A 16,374-nucleotide genomic window follows, 5' to 3' on the forward strand; every position below is an offset into this window, starting at 1 on the left:
AATAGTCTAAATCCAATGGGATAAAAGAAAAAAGAAAGAAAGAAATTCACACTTACCAAGTAAGTGTTTGTGAGTCAAATATAGTTAAAAGCATTTTCATTCTCATTGGATAACTCATTAGAGAGTATGACTTGTTTTGATTTTTCTCACCCAGGGTTAATGGAATTCTTACATTTAGACAACTTCCTTTAAAATAATATAGTGGTGGACTTTACCCTTCAGTACAGTTAAAGTGACTTTGGATAATTGTTTAAGTTGATCCTTGCTTTAGTTTGATACCAGGTAGTGGTCTGTGGCTACAGGAATCTTATTCTACTGTCTGCTTCCACTGCATACTTAAAAAACTGTCTGACTTCATGAATACAGAGACCAAATTTACCACTTCTGATCCACTTCTGATGAAGAGACCAATTAAGATTCATCCTCGGCCGGGCGCGGTGGCTCAGGCCTGTAATCCCAGCACTTTGGGAGGCCGAGGCGGGTGGATCACAGGTCAGGAGATGGAGACCATCCTGGCTAACACGGTGAAACCCCGTCTCTACTAAAAATTTAAAAATTAGCAGGTCGCGGTGGCAAGAACCCGGGAGGCGGAGCTTGAGTGAGCCGAGATCGCGCCACTGCACTCCAGCCTGGGTGACAGAGCGAGACTCCGTCTCAAAAAAAAAAAAAAAAAAAAAAATTCATTCCTCATTCTGTTTTTTTTAACGTGGGAAAAGGATCCTGATGGAACAAAATTAAATTAATTCCATACCCTAGTATATGTAGGTTTCACCCTTAAGCAAAACTTAGTGTTTTGTAGGGAACATTGATCCTTTCTCCCAAAGGAGGAAGATTTAACAGCGTTAGAGCTCTTATGCCCTTGCACTTATACTTCAAGTTAGTACATCTTTAAAGGCTTTTTCATGGCAGACTTCCAAACGATTGTACTTAGGATTTTTGGCATACTTCTAATTTTGGACCTTCAGCTGACTTTAGCTATGACAGAGAGTAGGTTAAGACTCATGTGTATGACCTTTACCCTAAGACCAGCTAGTAAAGAACTAGTCTTTAATGTTAGCCAAAATTCATTTCAATAGAAAATAATCTTATCTAATTAATTTCTGAGACCAGAATAAGCCTTGAAAGGTAAGCCTCAATGTTCTCCTTTATGGTAATACTGCTTGTTTCAGTCCCAATAGGTTTGGCATAGGAGATAATAACCACACTGGTGTCTGACTACTTTTTTAGATATTTCTCTGAAAAATGCAAGGCTGTTGGTGAGAGCAGACATGAGGTGATGATAGCTGGCCTCTGGTCTCCATAGATTTTGTAACTCCTTGGTGAGTTTTTGTGTGTGTGTGTGTTTCTAATAATCATTATAATCATGACAATAATCATCTAGCTACCTCTCAGTAGCTAGAAATTTAGAGTAGTTGAAATCTGAAATCTGTAGGAATAGACCTCTGAGGGCCAAAAATATGACATATTTAGAGCAATTAAATGGATTAACAAGCTGTAATATAGTTTTGTGAATTTATTCCACTGACGCTCTACCTTGTGGTATTAAATGAGTATTGTTTTCTCCCTTTTAATATTGCTGTAAACAGTGGTGCCCATTGTAGGATATGTTTTATTTTTTAAATGTCTTATATGAGAACTATCTTAAATGTACATGTGTTTCTTCATTGTAAATAAGCTTGTCTTCTTATGGGGATTTTTTTGTGTGTGTATACATTCTACTGATTAATTACTTTTGCAGTTTGAATCCTGTATTATTTCTTCTACTTTGTTATATGTAAAAGGAGAAAAATGTTAGAAGCTGGGGGAAAAAAACAGTAGAAGTGATGGTATAACACTTCTGAGGCTGGACTATAAAATCTCTCTCTCTCTCTCTCTTGCTCTCTCTCTCAACACACTATAAAGAGAGACATGTGATAAGAATCTGGGGACTCTTGCCAACAGCTATGTGAGCAAGCCATCTTGGAAGTGCACCCTCCAATCCTAGTCAAGAGACTAGAGGGAGAGAGAAAGAGAAGAAAATCTACCCATACTAAGACTTTGAGTAAGGGAAATGCAGTAAAGAGAGAGTATTGTAATTCCTTTCCCTGTTTTTTCTATGCCCAAAAGTTTTCACGCAGCTGTGATTATTCTGCATAATCAATTATGCACCCTGGTTTTCTTGACTCATTGTTATATCATAAGCAGTTCACCATTTTTATGCAGTCTTTTTTTTTTTTTTTTTTTACTTTAAGTTCTAGGGTACATGTGCATAATGTGCTGGCTTGTTACATATGTATACTTGTGCCATGTTGGTGTGCTGCACCCATCAACTCATCAGCACCCATCAACTCGTCATTTACATCAGGTATAACTCCCAATGCAATCCCTCCCCCTCCATTTTTATGCAGTCTTAATGAATATCCTTTATTTGCTATGTGGTAGGTAAAATTTCAGTGAATAGACCCAAGATTCCCTGCCCTAATCCCCAGAATCTTGAATGTGATGCAGTATTACTCTGGTAATTGTGTTGGGTTCTATGGCACAGTTGACTTTTTGTTTTGTTTTGTTTTGTTTTACTTTCTGAGACAGAGTCTCCTCTGTCCCCCAGGCTGGAGCGCAGTGGTGCAATCTCGGCTCACTCCCAGGTTCAAGCAATTCTCCTGCCTCAGCCTTTCTAGTAGCTGGGATTACAGGTGCCCACCACCATGCCCGGCTAATTTTTTTGTATTTTTAGTAGAGACAGGGTTTCACCATGTTGGCCAGGCTGGTTTTCAACTCCTGACCTCAAGTGATCCACCAACTTGGCATCCCAAAGAGCTAGGATGACAGGCGTGAGCCACTACGCTGAACCAACAGTTGACTTTTTTTTTTCTTTTTTTTTTTGAGATGGAGTCTCGTTCTGTTGCCCAGGGCTGGAATGCAATGGGGCGATCTCAGCTCACTGCAACCTCCACCTCCCGGGTTCAAGCAATTCTCCTGCCTCAGCCTCCCGAGTAGTTGGGATTACAGGCACCCACAGCCACGCCTGGCTAATTTTTGTATTTTTAGTAGAGACGGGGTTTCACCGTATTGCCCAGGCTGATCTCGAACTCCTGACCTCAGGTGATCTGCCTGCCTCGGCCTCCCAAAGTGCTGGGATTACAGGTGTGAGCCACCACACCCAGCCCACAGTTGACTTTTTAAAAGGGAGATATCTATGTACCTGTTGACATGAGACCTTAAAAACACATGAACTTTGGAAGATTAAGCCAGAAGGATTCCAAGCATGAGATGAACTTGACCTGCTATTGTTGGTTTGAAGATGGTGGGACTCACATGAGAAGGAGTGCAGATTGCCTTAAGGAGCTCAGAAATGCCCCCAGCCAACAAACATTAAGAATATGGGAACTTTAGTCCCACATCTACATGGACTAGAATTCTGATAATAATAAGAACTAGCTGGGCACGGTGGCCCAAACTAGTAATCCCAGCACTTTGGGAGGCTGAGGCGAGCAGATCACTTGAGGTCAGGAGTTCAAGATCAGCCTGGCCAACAAGATGAAACTTCGTCTCTACTAAAAATAGGAAAATTAGCCAGGCATGGTGGCGGGCACCTGCAATCTCAGCTACTTGGGAGGCTGAGGCAGAAGAATCGCTTGAACCCAGGAGGCAGATGTTACACTGAGCCAAAATCATACCACTGGACTCCAGCCTCAGCAACAGAGCAAGACTCCATCTCAGAAAAAAAAAAAGCACCTGTAATCCCAACTGAGAAGGCTGAGTCCGGAGAATTGCTTGAGCTCAAGAGCTCAAAACCAGCCTGGGCAACATAGCAGGACTCTGTCTCTACAAAAATACATATATATATATATATATATATATATATTAATTAGCCAGGTATGGTAGTGTGTGCCTATAGCCCTAGCTACTTGGGAGGCTGAGGTGAGAGAATTCCCTGAGGCCAGGAATTTGATCCCACAGTGACCTATGATCACACCACTGCCCTCTATCCTGGGCAACAGAGAAACACCTTGTCTCTAAATTTTAAAAAATATATAAGAATAGGCCAGGCATGGTGGCTTATGCCTATAATCCCAGCACTTTGGGAGGCTTAGGCGGGCGGATCACGAGGTCAGGAGATCAAGACCATCCTGGCTAATATGGTGAAACCCCGTCTCTACTAAAAATACAAAAAGTTAGCCAGGTGTGGTGGCGGATGCCTGTAGTCCCAGCTACTCAGGAGACTGAGGCAGGAGAATGGCGGGAACCCAGGAGGCGGAGCTTGCAATGAGCTGAGATCACGCCGCTGCATTCCAGCCTGGGCAACAGAGCAAGACACCGTCACACATACATATATATGTATATTTATAATAGAAAAAAACTTAAAGAATTAACTTGGAAGAGGACTCTGAACTCTGAATTCTGGGTGAGAACTTGAGTACTCACCCAGCCAATGCCTCAACTTTACTATGGTTACGTCCTAAGCATAGAACTCAGCTGAACTTGCTTGGACTTATGACCTACAGAACTACAAGCTAATATATAGGTGTTGTCGTAATTTGTTATGCAGGAATAGAAACTAATACAACTTTAAAATATTCCATTGATCATAGCATTCACAATATCATTTGCATAATATTGTTTTCCCTAATTGATAACTATATGAACAATTCATACTCACCAAGTCCAAAGTCCTTAAATATCATTTCTATGGCTTCTTTGGTTTCCTTGTAAACTGGAAAAATCAAAGCTTCATTTCTCGCCTGCATTTATTTAAATGACAGCTCAAAAAAATAATTGTTAGACAAAAGGAACATGAACATTTCACTGGCCTGGATTCATGTTGTCAAGGTTACTTTCCAGTATGACTATGTCTATTCAAATTCCACCTCAAATGTTCATTTTATAAATTAGAATGAAAAAGCACTCCTACCTCACCCAAAGAGAATTTTGTTTAATCCTTGACTCCAAAAAAAAAAAAATGCATAGCATATGACTGACCATATAACTATGTTAACTTGGAGCAGCCCTCACTTTTGATGTCCCAATAACCTGCGATCTGAGCTTCTGCTCTCTGATCGGCTTTATCTCATGTGGAGGTAGCCACACACAATGATGTACTCTCTAAACCTAGCTGACAGCAAGTTGTAGCATTTAACAGACTTCATTAAAAGATCTGAAGAGAACATAAGGGAATTTTAAAGCAGGAAAGGAAAATCTTCACATTTACTGTAAATTTTTATTGTACTTAATGCCTACTGACTACATCTTTTCATGAGAATCTCCTACTGGCTCTCTTGCCTCACCCAGATTTGCTACCAAATTGCTTGTGTTCACTCTTCTTTCCCATCTTCTACAGACTCCCCTGATTATGTTCATGCTCCCCACGTCTAAAGCCCCTAAACTTCACTTCTAGCCTGAGTTATAAACCTCCGAAATATGTTGATTATATTTATCAAGGATGCACATAATGAAGAGAGCCTTTCATAATTAATCAGAATACTTAACATCTCACTCTGAAGCATTTGCATTTGGATTTCCAAAGTTCAGAGTCCCCCCAAAGAAAATAAGTATCACCACAGGGATCCTTCCAGAGCAACAATCCACCCGAACGACAAACTCCATCTAATAGCTTTAGACCCACAAGATACAAATAGTGGTCAGGATTTCACCTTCCACAAACCAAGGGTAGAGAAATACTGAGTTGCAGTCCCAGAGGTCCTACCACATAATACTTAGTGAAAATTCAAGACTGGAATTGAAATAACTAAACTTAAATAGACCTTACTGTGTGCCACTACTTCTCTGAGTAACACTAGATATAACTATAGATATAAAAGATATAGATAGATGGTCATAACTCACAACAGCCTTGTGAGGTAGATACTCTTATTATTCTCACTTTATAGATAAGCAAATAAACCAAAAAAAAAAAAAAAATAGTGACTGACTTAAGATAACCTACCTAGAAAGTAGCAAACTCAAATCCACGCAGTCTGGTTCCAAAGTCCCCAGTCTTAACTCACAGCAGGCATACACTCAGGAAATATAACTTCTTGCTGCTGTGGTTGCTTTTTGAATTTTGTTGCAGCTGAAGAGACCTCATAGTCACCGTGTCTCTCACAGCACAGAGGTAAGAGGCAGAGTCTTTCATCTGGAGCTCCTTCAAAAGGAGGTAACTGTACCTTTTCGAGTTACTAAGGAATGAAGAAAAACGACCTTTCTCCTCCAAACCATCCAGAACATTGTAAGAGAGAAGTGTGGGTGCTTCGCCATCATGGTGCTGGTACCAGGACAGCCCATTGAACCCAGACGTCTGGTACGTGCAGTTGATCTGGACAATGACTCCTTCCATAGCTGTCATCTCAGTGGGCTGGTCAATGTTTTGTCCTGTAGTGACTAAGATAAGACACATGACTGTTACTAGGGCAGCGCTCCTGGAAGCCCCATTATTATTAAAAATGATGTCTCCAGGTGGTCACAAAAGAACTGCCATTAAGGGGAGATTCTTAGAAATAAATGGCAGCAAAGTAGCAGCAGCAGTAGTTATTATTTGATATCCAATAACAATTAGCACCACATAAAGAAAGTATCTATTAAGAAATACTCTTTTGTTACAAGTGTCAGAAATGGCAATCATTTAGCTGAAAGAAAATTGTTTTGAAAACTCCCAGCAGCATTTGCTATTAGATTGAGACTTACCTCCCATCTTCATGGAAACGTAAAGAAGGAAAGCTCCCCACATCTGCTGCAGGACACCACGAGCCTGGCACTGCATCCCCGGTTCCTGAGCCACTGGAGTCTGCAGAAGGTAGACACTTCATATGGGTGAGGGAAGGAAGCTCAGTCTGGATGCAAAACCCAGTATAATTACAAGGGGAGGAGCCCCTTTCTTGAAGCGATGATTTCAGCTTCCTTCTACAGGAGCAGCTATAGGTTCTCTTACTACAGAAGTGTCTTCACATGAACATTTCCTACCGAGAAATCCACAAGTTTTAATCCAAGTGGTTCTGGTAAAGTTGGAAAAGCATAATGTATAAAGAACAGAGAAGGCAAATGGGAATAACATAAGGCCAAGTATTCAATTTCCCTATAAGTGTTTCTCTTCTCAAGATGGGAAAAAATAGAAACAAGGGTGCAATTAGAGGTGGCGTGTGTATGTGTGTGTGTCTGTGTGTGTTGGTGGTAGTAGTGGTGGTATTTGTGATGATAAGGGAGAGACAGAGAGTTTTCAACCATCTAAATTTATCCCCCAACAGATGATCAGATGTTAATTTAAAGTTCAAAAGAAACATAATTTGTATGTCTGTATGTGAACGTATATGTAGGAATATACAGGAAGAAATGAGAAAAAAGCTATTAACATTAGACACTGCCAGGTGCGGTGGCTTACGTTTGTAATCCCAACATTTTGGGAAGCTGAGGCAGGTGGATCACCTAAGGTCAGGAGTTTGAGACCAGCCTGACCAATATGGTGAAACTCCATATCTTTTAAGAATACAAAATTAGCCGGGCACGGTGGCGCATGCCTGTAATCCCAGCTACTCAGGAGGCTGAGGCAGGAGAATCACTTGAACCTGGGAGGCAGAGGTTGCAGTGAGCTGAGATCACACCATTGTACTCCAGCCTGGGTGACAAGAGCAAAACCCCGTCTAAAAAAAAAAAAAAATTAGTTACTTCAGAGGAGTGAAATTAAAAGAAAATGGTGAAAATGTTAGCTTTTTCTTATATATCTCTGTTTCGTTTGACTTGGAATTTGTTACATAATAAACTGAGAATGTGGAAGAAAGAGAAAGAAGGAATGAAAAAGGAAGGAGGAAGACTAGGTGTAAACCAGGCAGGAAAAGAGGGAGGAAGAAAGAAACCTATATTTCAAACTGTTTCCCATATGTTACAAAAGGAAGTTAACTCTTTTTGATACATAGTTTTCCCAAACTAATGAATGCCTCACATATAATATCTTTACCAAAGTAATTTATATCCCTCATGAACTCTCCAGATTTATTTCTATTTACTCCATATAGCAACTGTACTTTGTTTCAATAAAGATGATATACTGTCATCTTGTGGCGAAATGTAGCAGTGCAACTTCACACACACACACACACGCCTAAAATTTTCTCACTTTAGAATTAAAAAGAAACTTAGATATCATCCAGTCTTTGTCCAGCTCCATTATTTAACAGGGGAAGTTCTTGAAACTCTTGAAGCTTTTATCACACTCGAGGCTTCAAATCTTCATGTATAGTCAATTTCCCAGTGTTATTTAGATTAACATGAATTTTTGTTTTGTTTTGTTTTTTTGAGAGAGGGTCTCTCTCAGTCGCCCATGCTGGAGTGCAGTGGCGGGTTCATGGTTCACTGCAGCCTCAACCTTCTGGGCTCAAGAGATCCTTCTGCCTCTACCTCTCAAGTAGCTAGGAATACAGGCCCCCAGCTAATTTTTTGTATTTTATTGTGAGATGAGGTCTCGCTATGTTGTGCAGGCTGGTCTTGAACTCCTGGCCTCAAGCGATCCTCCTGCCTCGGCCTCCCAAATTGTTGGGATTACAGGCATGAGCCACTGCGCCCTGCCCAACATTAAATATGAAAAATGAATAAATGGATTTCCGAAGCTACTTGGCCTGGTATATGCAGGTCAATCGAGGATCAATTTGATGTCAGATCTACTCCAGGTAATTTTAAACATTAGACTTATATTTGAAACCACAGCTTTTTTTGCTGCCCACAGCATTTAACATGTGTGGCAGTTTTGACTATTAATTTATTCAGAAGTACACATTGAGAAATTATTACATGCCAGACACTGTGCTAGTAGTGCTGGGGATTCAAAGCTAAGCAAAGCCCATATTCTAGTGAAGGGAGACAAGCAGGAAGCAAACAAGTAAATACAGTATGTCAAATGCTGGCAAGTGCTCAGAGAAAAATAAAATAGGGAAGGGAAAGGAGAGAGGCAACAGAAACCTCTCTGATTAAGTGATGCCTGAACAGAAACCTGAAGATGATGGTGGAATCCTGATGAGTATTTGGGGAGGGAAGGGGATCAGTTGGGACTTCATAACACCCCTAAGAAATTAGAGGTCATCCAAGTAACATGCAAACGAGGTTATTCCCCACAGTTCCCTTTCCAGGGATCCTACTAAAAAACATTTCCAGCTCTCTCTCAAAACAAAATAATGAGGATTTGGGGAGGAAAGATCTCATTAGGGACATATTCCAGAGTAGGGTTTCCCTCGAGGATAGAATTTTCCTTCAAATCTCTTGGCAGTGTCTTTTTTTCTTTTAATCCAAAAAAGCAACAGCTGATGGAAACTGATATAAAATATGACTGAATATATACAGCAGTCACACTCGTCCACGGGCCCCAAAAGACAGGTGCTCTGACAGATTCTGAACATTTATTTGCTGGGCCAAACCCCTAAAAAAAATTATAAAGCCTTTCCAAAACAGATGTGGCAGCCCTTCATAGTAGGCTAGACGGAATCTCTGAAAACCATCTCTCCATCCACTGGACGGTTGCACTCAAGGACAGCCAGCCTCCTCCACAATTGTGCAGCTCTGTACATGTGAGTCTAAAAGAATGGAAAAAGCAGCCCTGACACCAGCTATGTTCAAAACAAGGCTGCAGACTAATTTTGGAACTTTAAGACTTTCTGTTATTTTGTCCGAGTGTTAATATAATCCATCTCTTTTCTCCATCTGTTTCCTCAACTCTTTACCAAACTGCTAGAATTAAGTTCCTTCTTTTCCAATTTGGGGAAACTCTTTTTGTGTGGAGAAAATGACTCAAAACAAAAAACAAAACTTACAACACTATTTTCTTTTCGTGTTCTCTTTTTATTAGGGCAGTGATAAAGGGCAGAGTTGGGCAGCAATAGTCATAGGGGTTATAAAGAACATTCTTCAGTGATTGTGCAAACACAAAGAAAGGCTGGATTCATAGCCTTTCCCTTCTCCAATGAAGAGGACACGAAGTACTTTTTCTAAAGCAAGCTCTTTTTTTTAACCTCCGGTAGTAGGAAAGAATGTACTCTTGTGAATTCGATAAAATATGTCTAGGCCACCTCAAATTCTATCTGTTTCCTCTACTCTGCCCTAGCTCTACCAGGATGTCTAACTCTGAATGAAGGATGACAGAAGGTGAAACCCCTTTTTGGAAGCAGATGTGCGTTGAGTCTTGTCACAAGGGTAAACAGGAGTCCTTTGATCCTAATGTGTCCAACACAATGCTGGACCAGCCTTCACTCCTCATCTTCAAGATTTCATAACCGTTGCATAGTAGTCCAGATCCCAAAGGTCACTGTAGAAATCTAAAGTTTCAAATTGCTGGATAAAGGCTTGCCCTCCTCGGCGCCTCTCTAAATACACTGCAAGAAATGTGTTCACATCAAACTAGCTTGATTTGTGGCAGGGTAGGGGATAGAAAGCAGCTTATCCTGTGATCCCATAATGCCATAGGGGTCCCTTGAAGGTGTTCTTGACCCTCCCTGTCCTTACCTTCTCAGTGCTATTCTTTCACCCCATTCCCAAAGTCTCTTCCTAGAGTTTCCAGGATAATTGCTTTGTAAAAATATGCTGTTTATTCTCTGATGTCACTGGGCTCTTATTTTCAGATGCTTTTTATATTGAACTTTAACTTTTTGTTATTTTCATGTGCTCTGATTATTTAAATTCTGACCTATTCAGATGGAGAATATCCAATACAGTCTAAAACCTGGGAAATTTTGGAATATTTTCGTTATCTAATTAGCCAGGGTAGATATACTAAAATTGTATTTAACTTTCCTTATCTTAAATATCCTAAGTTTCAAAAGCTAAAAAAGAGGAGCAGACCTAAAATAAAATGACACAAATCTGGAAGATAAGGGAGAGGGAAAAGAGGATACACAAATGTGGCCTTTACCTTTATCTTGTTTTTTTCTTGTTTTTTTCTTTTTTTTTTTTTTTTTTTTTTGAGACAAGGTCTCAATCTGTCACCCAGGAAGGAGTACAGTGGCACCATCATGGCTCACTGAAGCCTTGACCTTCCAGGCTCCGGTGATCCTCTTGTCTCAGCCTCCTGAGTAACTAGGACTACAGGTGCGCACCATTAGACCCGGCTAATTAAAAAATCTTTTTTCACAGACAGGGTCCCACTATGTTGCCTAGGCTGGTCTCAAACTTCTGGGCTCAAGCAATTCTCCTGCCTCAGCCTCCCAGAGTGCTGGGATTACAGGCATGAGCCACCATGCCCAGTCTTTCTTTTGTCTCCTCTAAGGTGGTCCCAGACTGTTCACCTCTCTTGCCAAGAAAACCAATCCTTCTGTAAACACACCCTCTGTGTCTCCAAAAATCTGCCTTCTGGAAGTCTAAACTATCTTCCTTTGCAGCCTCTGAACACCAAGCACCAAGCTGAAATCACGGTTCTTTACCAAGTCTGCCTGGAAAGGTAACCTGTCCTCAAACCGATCAGCTGTAACCCATCTCAGTTTCCTGCCTCCTCCCAGGCAAGGAACCCAGAACCTAGAGGGGTAAAAAGAGTTTTCTTTCAACAGGGAGCCTATGCACAACAACAGGGGGAAAGTCGGACTGACAAAGTAGATAAATTAGGGATAAACTTTTCACTATACGTAAGTATGCATCATGGAAGTCCTTCAAATAATTGCCCCAGTGGTACAGTTCTATCTGATTTTAAATACAAAAATTGATTTTCATAAAACATTTCATGAATATATTATTTGCCTAAGTAGAAGCATACTAGTTTATATTCCTGTATTGACAAAGAAAATTACTTTAGCTCGGCCAGGCATGGTGGCTCACGCCTATAATCCCAGCACTTTGGGAGGCCAACGTGGGTGGATCATGAGGTCAGGAGTTCAAGACCAGCCTGGCCAATATGGTGAAACCCCGTCTCTACTAAAAATACAAAAATTAGCCAGGCATGGTGGTGCGCACCTGTAGTCCCAGTTACTCAGTAGGCGGAGGCAGGAGAATCACTTGAATCTGGGAGGCAGAGGTTGCAGTGAGCCAAGATCAGGCCACTGCACTCCAGCCTGGGCAACAGAGCAAGACTCCATCACACACACACACACACACACACACACACACACACACATACACAAAAGAAAATTACTTTAGCTCATAATTAGTTCTTTTTTTTTTTTTTTTTTTTTTTAAGAGACAGAGTCTCACGCTGTCTCCCAGGCTGGAGTGCAGTGGTACAATCTCAGCTCACTGCAAGCTCTGCCTCCCAGATCATGCCATTCTCCTGCCTCAGCCTCCCAAGTAGCTGGGACTACAGGCGCCTGCCACCACGCCCAGCTAATTTTTATATTTTTAGTAGAGACGGGGTTTTACCATGTTAGCCAAGATGGTCTCGATCTCCTGACCTTGTGATCTGCCTGCCTTGGCCTCCCAAAGTGCTGGGATTACAGGCGTGAGCCACCACGCCTGACCATAATTAGTATTTTATGCACAATTTTAATCTCAACTCTATCTTTTCTCTATATTCTTTTTTTTTTTTTTTTTTGAGACAGAGTCTCTCTCTGTCACCAGACTGGAGTGCAGTGACACGATCTCCGCTCACTGCAACCTCACCTCCTGGGTTCAAGAGATTCTCCTGCCTGAACTTTCCAAGTAGCTGGGACTACAGGCCCCTGCCACCAGACCCATCTAATTTTTTTGTATTTTTAGTAGAGATGGGATTTCACCATGTTGGCCAGGGTGGTCTCAATCTCTTGACCTCGTGATCTGCCTGCCTCGGCCTCCCAAAGTGCTGGGATTACAGGCGTGAGCCACTGCACCAGGCCTCTTTTCTCTATAGTCTATATTCTAACCACAGAAATAAGATTTAGCTTTCCCATCCTAAAACTCAGGCAATAAAAATCTGATATTTCTGCTGACGAGTCGATGGGTGCAGCACACCAACATGGCACATGTATACGTATGTAACAAACCTGCACATTGTGCACATATGAAGTATAATAAAAAAAAAATCTGATAGTTCTTCATTCTTGGTGGGCAAAGGGCAAGTTTAACATTTTCCACAGACTTCGAAGAGCCAGATATATTCAGTATTATTATTACTACTACTAATAACTCTTGAATGCTAACATATGAATTAAGTTGTTTCAGAGAATACTTAAGATAAAATTTCTTTGAGGAATTTCTGGTAGAGATTAAATAGTTAAACTTATTAATGTTCACATGTTATTTATAATTAATCTATTGTCATTTTAATTGCTTTCTGAAAATAGTCATTTGCATTACAAAGACATTTTGTAGTTAAATGAAAGATAAATGCATCTCAAACCATACATAGAGTGAAAAGTCTTTATCAAGCAACCTATTCAACAAAAAGAGTGAAACAAACACATTCCATCCCTCTATCTATTTTATCATCTGGTTCAGATACTTGAAAATCTGTAAAGGTCTTTAGAGAGAGTTGCTGTTTGACAGACTGCAATACATAGATATTACACACAAGCACAAAAAAGATCAAGTCCTGCATTAATCAATGATTTTATAACAAACAATAAAAATTCCTCCGTGACCTCATACCAAAAAAAAAAAATCCAATCCCAAACCAATGAACCATATAAATCAACAAAATAAATCTAAATGATATCCTGGAGCAAAAACAGGCATGAGTGTTTCTTGGAGTTTTTTAATAATGAAATTACACCCATATTACATAATGAATAAGATGGTCCCTTGACCTAAAAGTCCCAGCCGCGTGGGCACAAGGGTCAGACAAAAAAGATCAAGCAGAGAACAATGTATTCAGTCAGGGGGATTTGGCAACATCCATTCAATCTGCCTCAGTCATTCAGAAAATAATTATGGTATTTATCACTTTTAGTGTGCTAGACAGGATGACTACTAAGGGAGAAAAAAAAAAATCAGACAATGCAACATAATGTATGTGCTCTGAAAAGTATAAGCATTGCCCTCAGGGATCGGGAAAGTCTTCTTGAAGGTGAAGACTCCCGAACTGAATCCTGAAGGAAAAGTGGGCACTACCTATGTGAAGGGAGCGGAAAAGATAGTGTGTGCCTAAGTCCCAAGTTAGAGCACGCTGCGGTGAGAACCTTGAGGAGTGTCATGCATCCCAACAATGAGAAGGAATTACAAGTGATACAATAGCGATATGAATAAGGGGCAGATAAGGAATATTTTTGCATGCTATGGTGAGGAGATGAGATTTTAGCTGAGGACAAAGGGGACAATGACAGTAGGTGAAGAAAAAGTCGGCGTGGTCATTGTAGGGTGTTTGTTCCACACTTCTCTGTGTCAACCTTAGCCCCTCCTTGGTGACTTCACTTTTTGGTGGGAGTTTTCGGTACTTCTCTGTCACTCTCATGTGTCCCTCTTCCTTCATCTGGCAAATCCTGCCTCTCAGTATCTCTCAATGGACAAGAGTTTCCTCCCATCTAGGAAACTAACCAGCCTCTGGAGGGCTTCTACTATTAAGTAACCTAAATAACTAATGGTGACACCACCTCCTCTTTTAAAAACCAATTTAACACTATCTTGTTTATCTCATAATTCCTAGGCATCAATCATCCGACAAAAGCATTCACTTACAACATCATTGTGCTGTGTTTCTCTTGTCAAACTTCACCATTCATCTCAGCAGACTACAAAAAGACATGGGAAAGACCAAAAACACATCGCTGGACACTGTGGTGACAGATTTCATTCTTCTGGGCTTGTCTCACCCCCCGAATCTAAGAAGCCTCCTCTTCCTGGTCTTCTTCATCATTTACATCCTCACGCAGCTGGGGAACCTGCTCATTCTGCTCACCGTGTGGGCTGACCCGAAGCTCCATGCTCGCCCCATGTACATTCTTCTGGGAGTGCTCTCATTCCTGGACATGTGGCTCTCCTCCGTCATCGTTCCTCGAATTATTTTAAACTTCACTCCTGCCAGCAAGGCTATCCCGTTTGGTGGCTGTGTGGCTCAGCTGTATTTCTTTCACTTCCTGGGCAGCACCCAGTGCTTCCTCTACACCTTGATGGCCTATGACAGGTACCTGGCAATATGTCAGCCCCTGCGCTACCCAGTGCTCATGAATGGGAGGCTATGCACAGTCCTTGTGGCTGGAGCTTGGGTCGCTGGCTCCATTCATGGGTCTATCCAGGCCACCCTGACCTTCCGCCTACCCTATTGTGGGCCCAATCAGGTAGATTACTTTATCTGTGACATCCCTGCAGTATTGAGACTGGCCTGTGCTGACACAACTGTCAATGAGCTTGTGACCTTTGTGGACATCGGAGTAGTGGCCGCCAGTTGCTTCATGTTAATTCTACTTTCCTATGCCAACATAGTCCATGCCATCCTGAAGATACGCACTGCTGATGGGAGGCGCCGGGCCTTCTCTACCTGTGGCTCCCACCTAACTGTGGTCACAGTCTACTATGTTCCCTGTATTTTCATCTACCTTAGGGCTGGCTCCAAGAGCCCCCTGGATGGGGCAGTGGCTGTGTTTTACACTGTTGTCACTCCATTCCTGAACCCCCTGATCTACACACTGAGGAATCAAGAAGTGAAGTCTGCTCTGAAGAGGATGACAGCAGGTCGAGGGACTGAATGAAAATAAGTAACTACACCTGCATCATCATCACTGCCACTCTCTTCAGCTACTGCTACATGTGACAAATGCCCAATAAATTGCTAATGATTTAAAGCGAATTTACTTGCATTTTCTTTGGCAGAAAATTCTGAATTCTTTTGACCCAAAATCTTTTCTCCTAATTAAACTGGTTCAAGTTGTTTTACATAATCTTTTAGAAATAAATGGATACATTACTTCTATCACCTCTGACTATCTTGTAAGATGAGAAAATGCCTTACCGAAGGTTGAATAAGATGAGAATGTGTCAGTGTCTTAGAAGGTATACCATGCCAGAAAATATGACAAAAGTAAAAAGGGGGCTCTATAACCCCTTTTCTCATTGTCTTTGCTCCTAATCCTAGACCTCTCTAAATTCCATTTCTTTGCTTGTGCATGGCATGAATATTTCCAAGCACTTGACCTCGAAAATTCTGGACTATTCTGTTTTTTTTCCTGTCCCTCATCCTCGTCATGTGCTAATACATCAAATTCTGTCTCCTCAAAACTGTGAAACCAGCTCAAACTGAATCGATGTAAACTGTCTCTCTTAATTCCTGACTAGTCTTTTGTCCTTTTCTTCCTCATCTGTACCACAAACAAAATTACCCTCTGAAACACAGAATCTGTAGGACTCTTCAGTGAATATAGAATGAATAAGGCCAGGCTCCTTAATCCGGAATTCAAAGTCCAGTGTAATCTTGGCCTCACATACATGTTCTCTTAAGCCATTTCCACCGCTTGCCTCTCCCACCCTCACTGATGTATTGCCGTTCCGTGAGCATGCCCTATACTTGCCTGTGCTCTTTTGCTCAAGCTCTCT

At 41.3% G+C, this 16,374-nt stretch overlaps 1 protein-coding gene and 1 gene segment (V, D, J or C); one reads left to right on the top strand and one right to left on the bottom strand.

Moving 5' to 3' along the window:
• Positions 1–4,639: 4,639 nt before the first annotated feature.
• Positions 4,640–6,993, bottom strand: LOC126958334 (T cell receptor alpha variable 1-2-like). The segment is given in 2 exon segments: positions 4,640–6,357; positions 6,661–6,993. Coding segments are annotated over 2 exon segments (453 nt in total).
• Positions 6,994–14,468: 7,475 nt separating this feature from the next.
• On the top strand, positions 14,469–16,146 carry LOC126958294 (olfactory receptor 10G2). Its single transcript, XM_050796559.1, has one exon. The coding sequence runs from the start codon at positions 14,589–14,591 to the stop codon at positions 15,531–15,533; it is 945 nt and encodes a 314-aa protein (XP_050652516.1). The 5' UTR covers positions 14,469–14,588; the 3' UTR covers positions 15,534–16,146.
• The last annotated feature ends 228 nt before the right edge of the window (positions 16,147–16,374 follow it).

The sequence above is a fragment of the Macaca thibetana genome, chromosome 7 (genome assembly GCF_024542745.1).
Source record: "Macaca thibetana thibetana isolate TM-01 chromosome 7, ASM2454274v1, whole genome shotgun sequence".
Classification (NCBI taxonomy): domain Eukaryota; kingdom Metazoa; phylum Chordata; class Mammalia; order Primates; family Cercopithecidae; genus Macaca; species Macaca thibetana.

Coding starts and splice junctions, on each gene's coding strand:
- LOC126958294 (XM_050796559.1), top strand. CDS start 14,589: ATGGGAAAGACCAAAAACACATCGCTGGACACTGTGGTGACAGATTTC.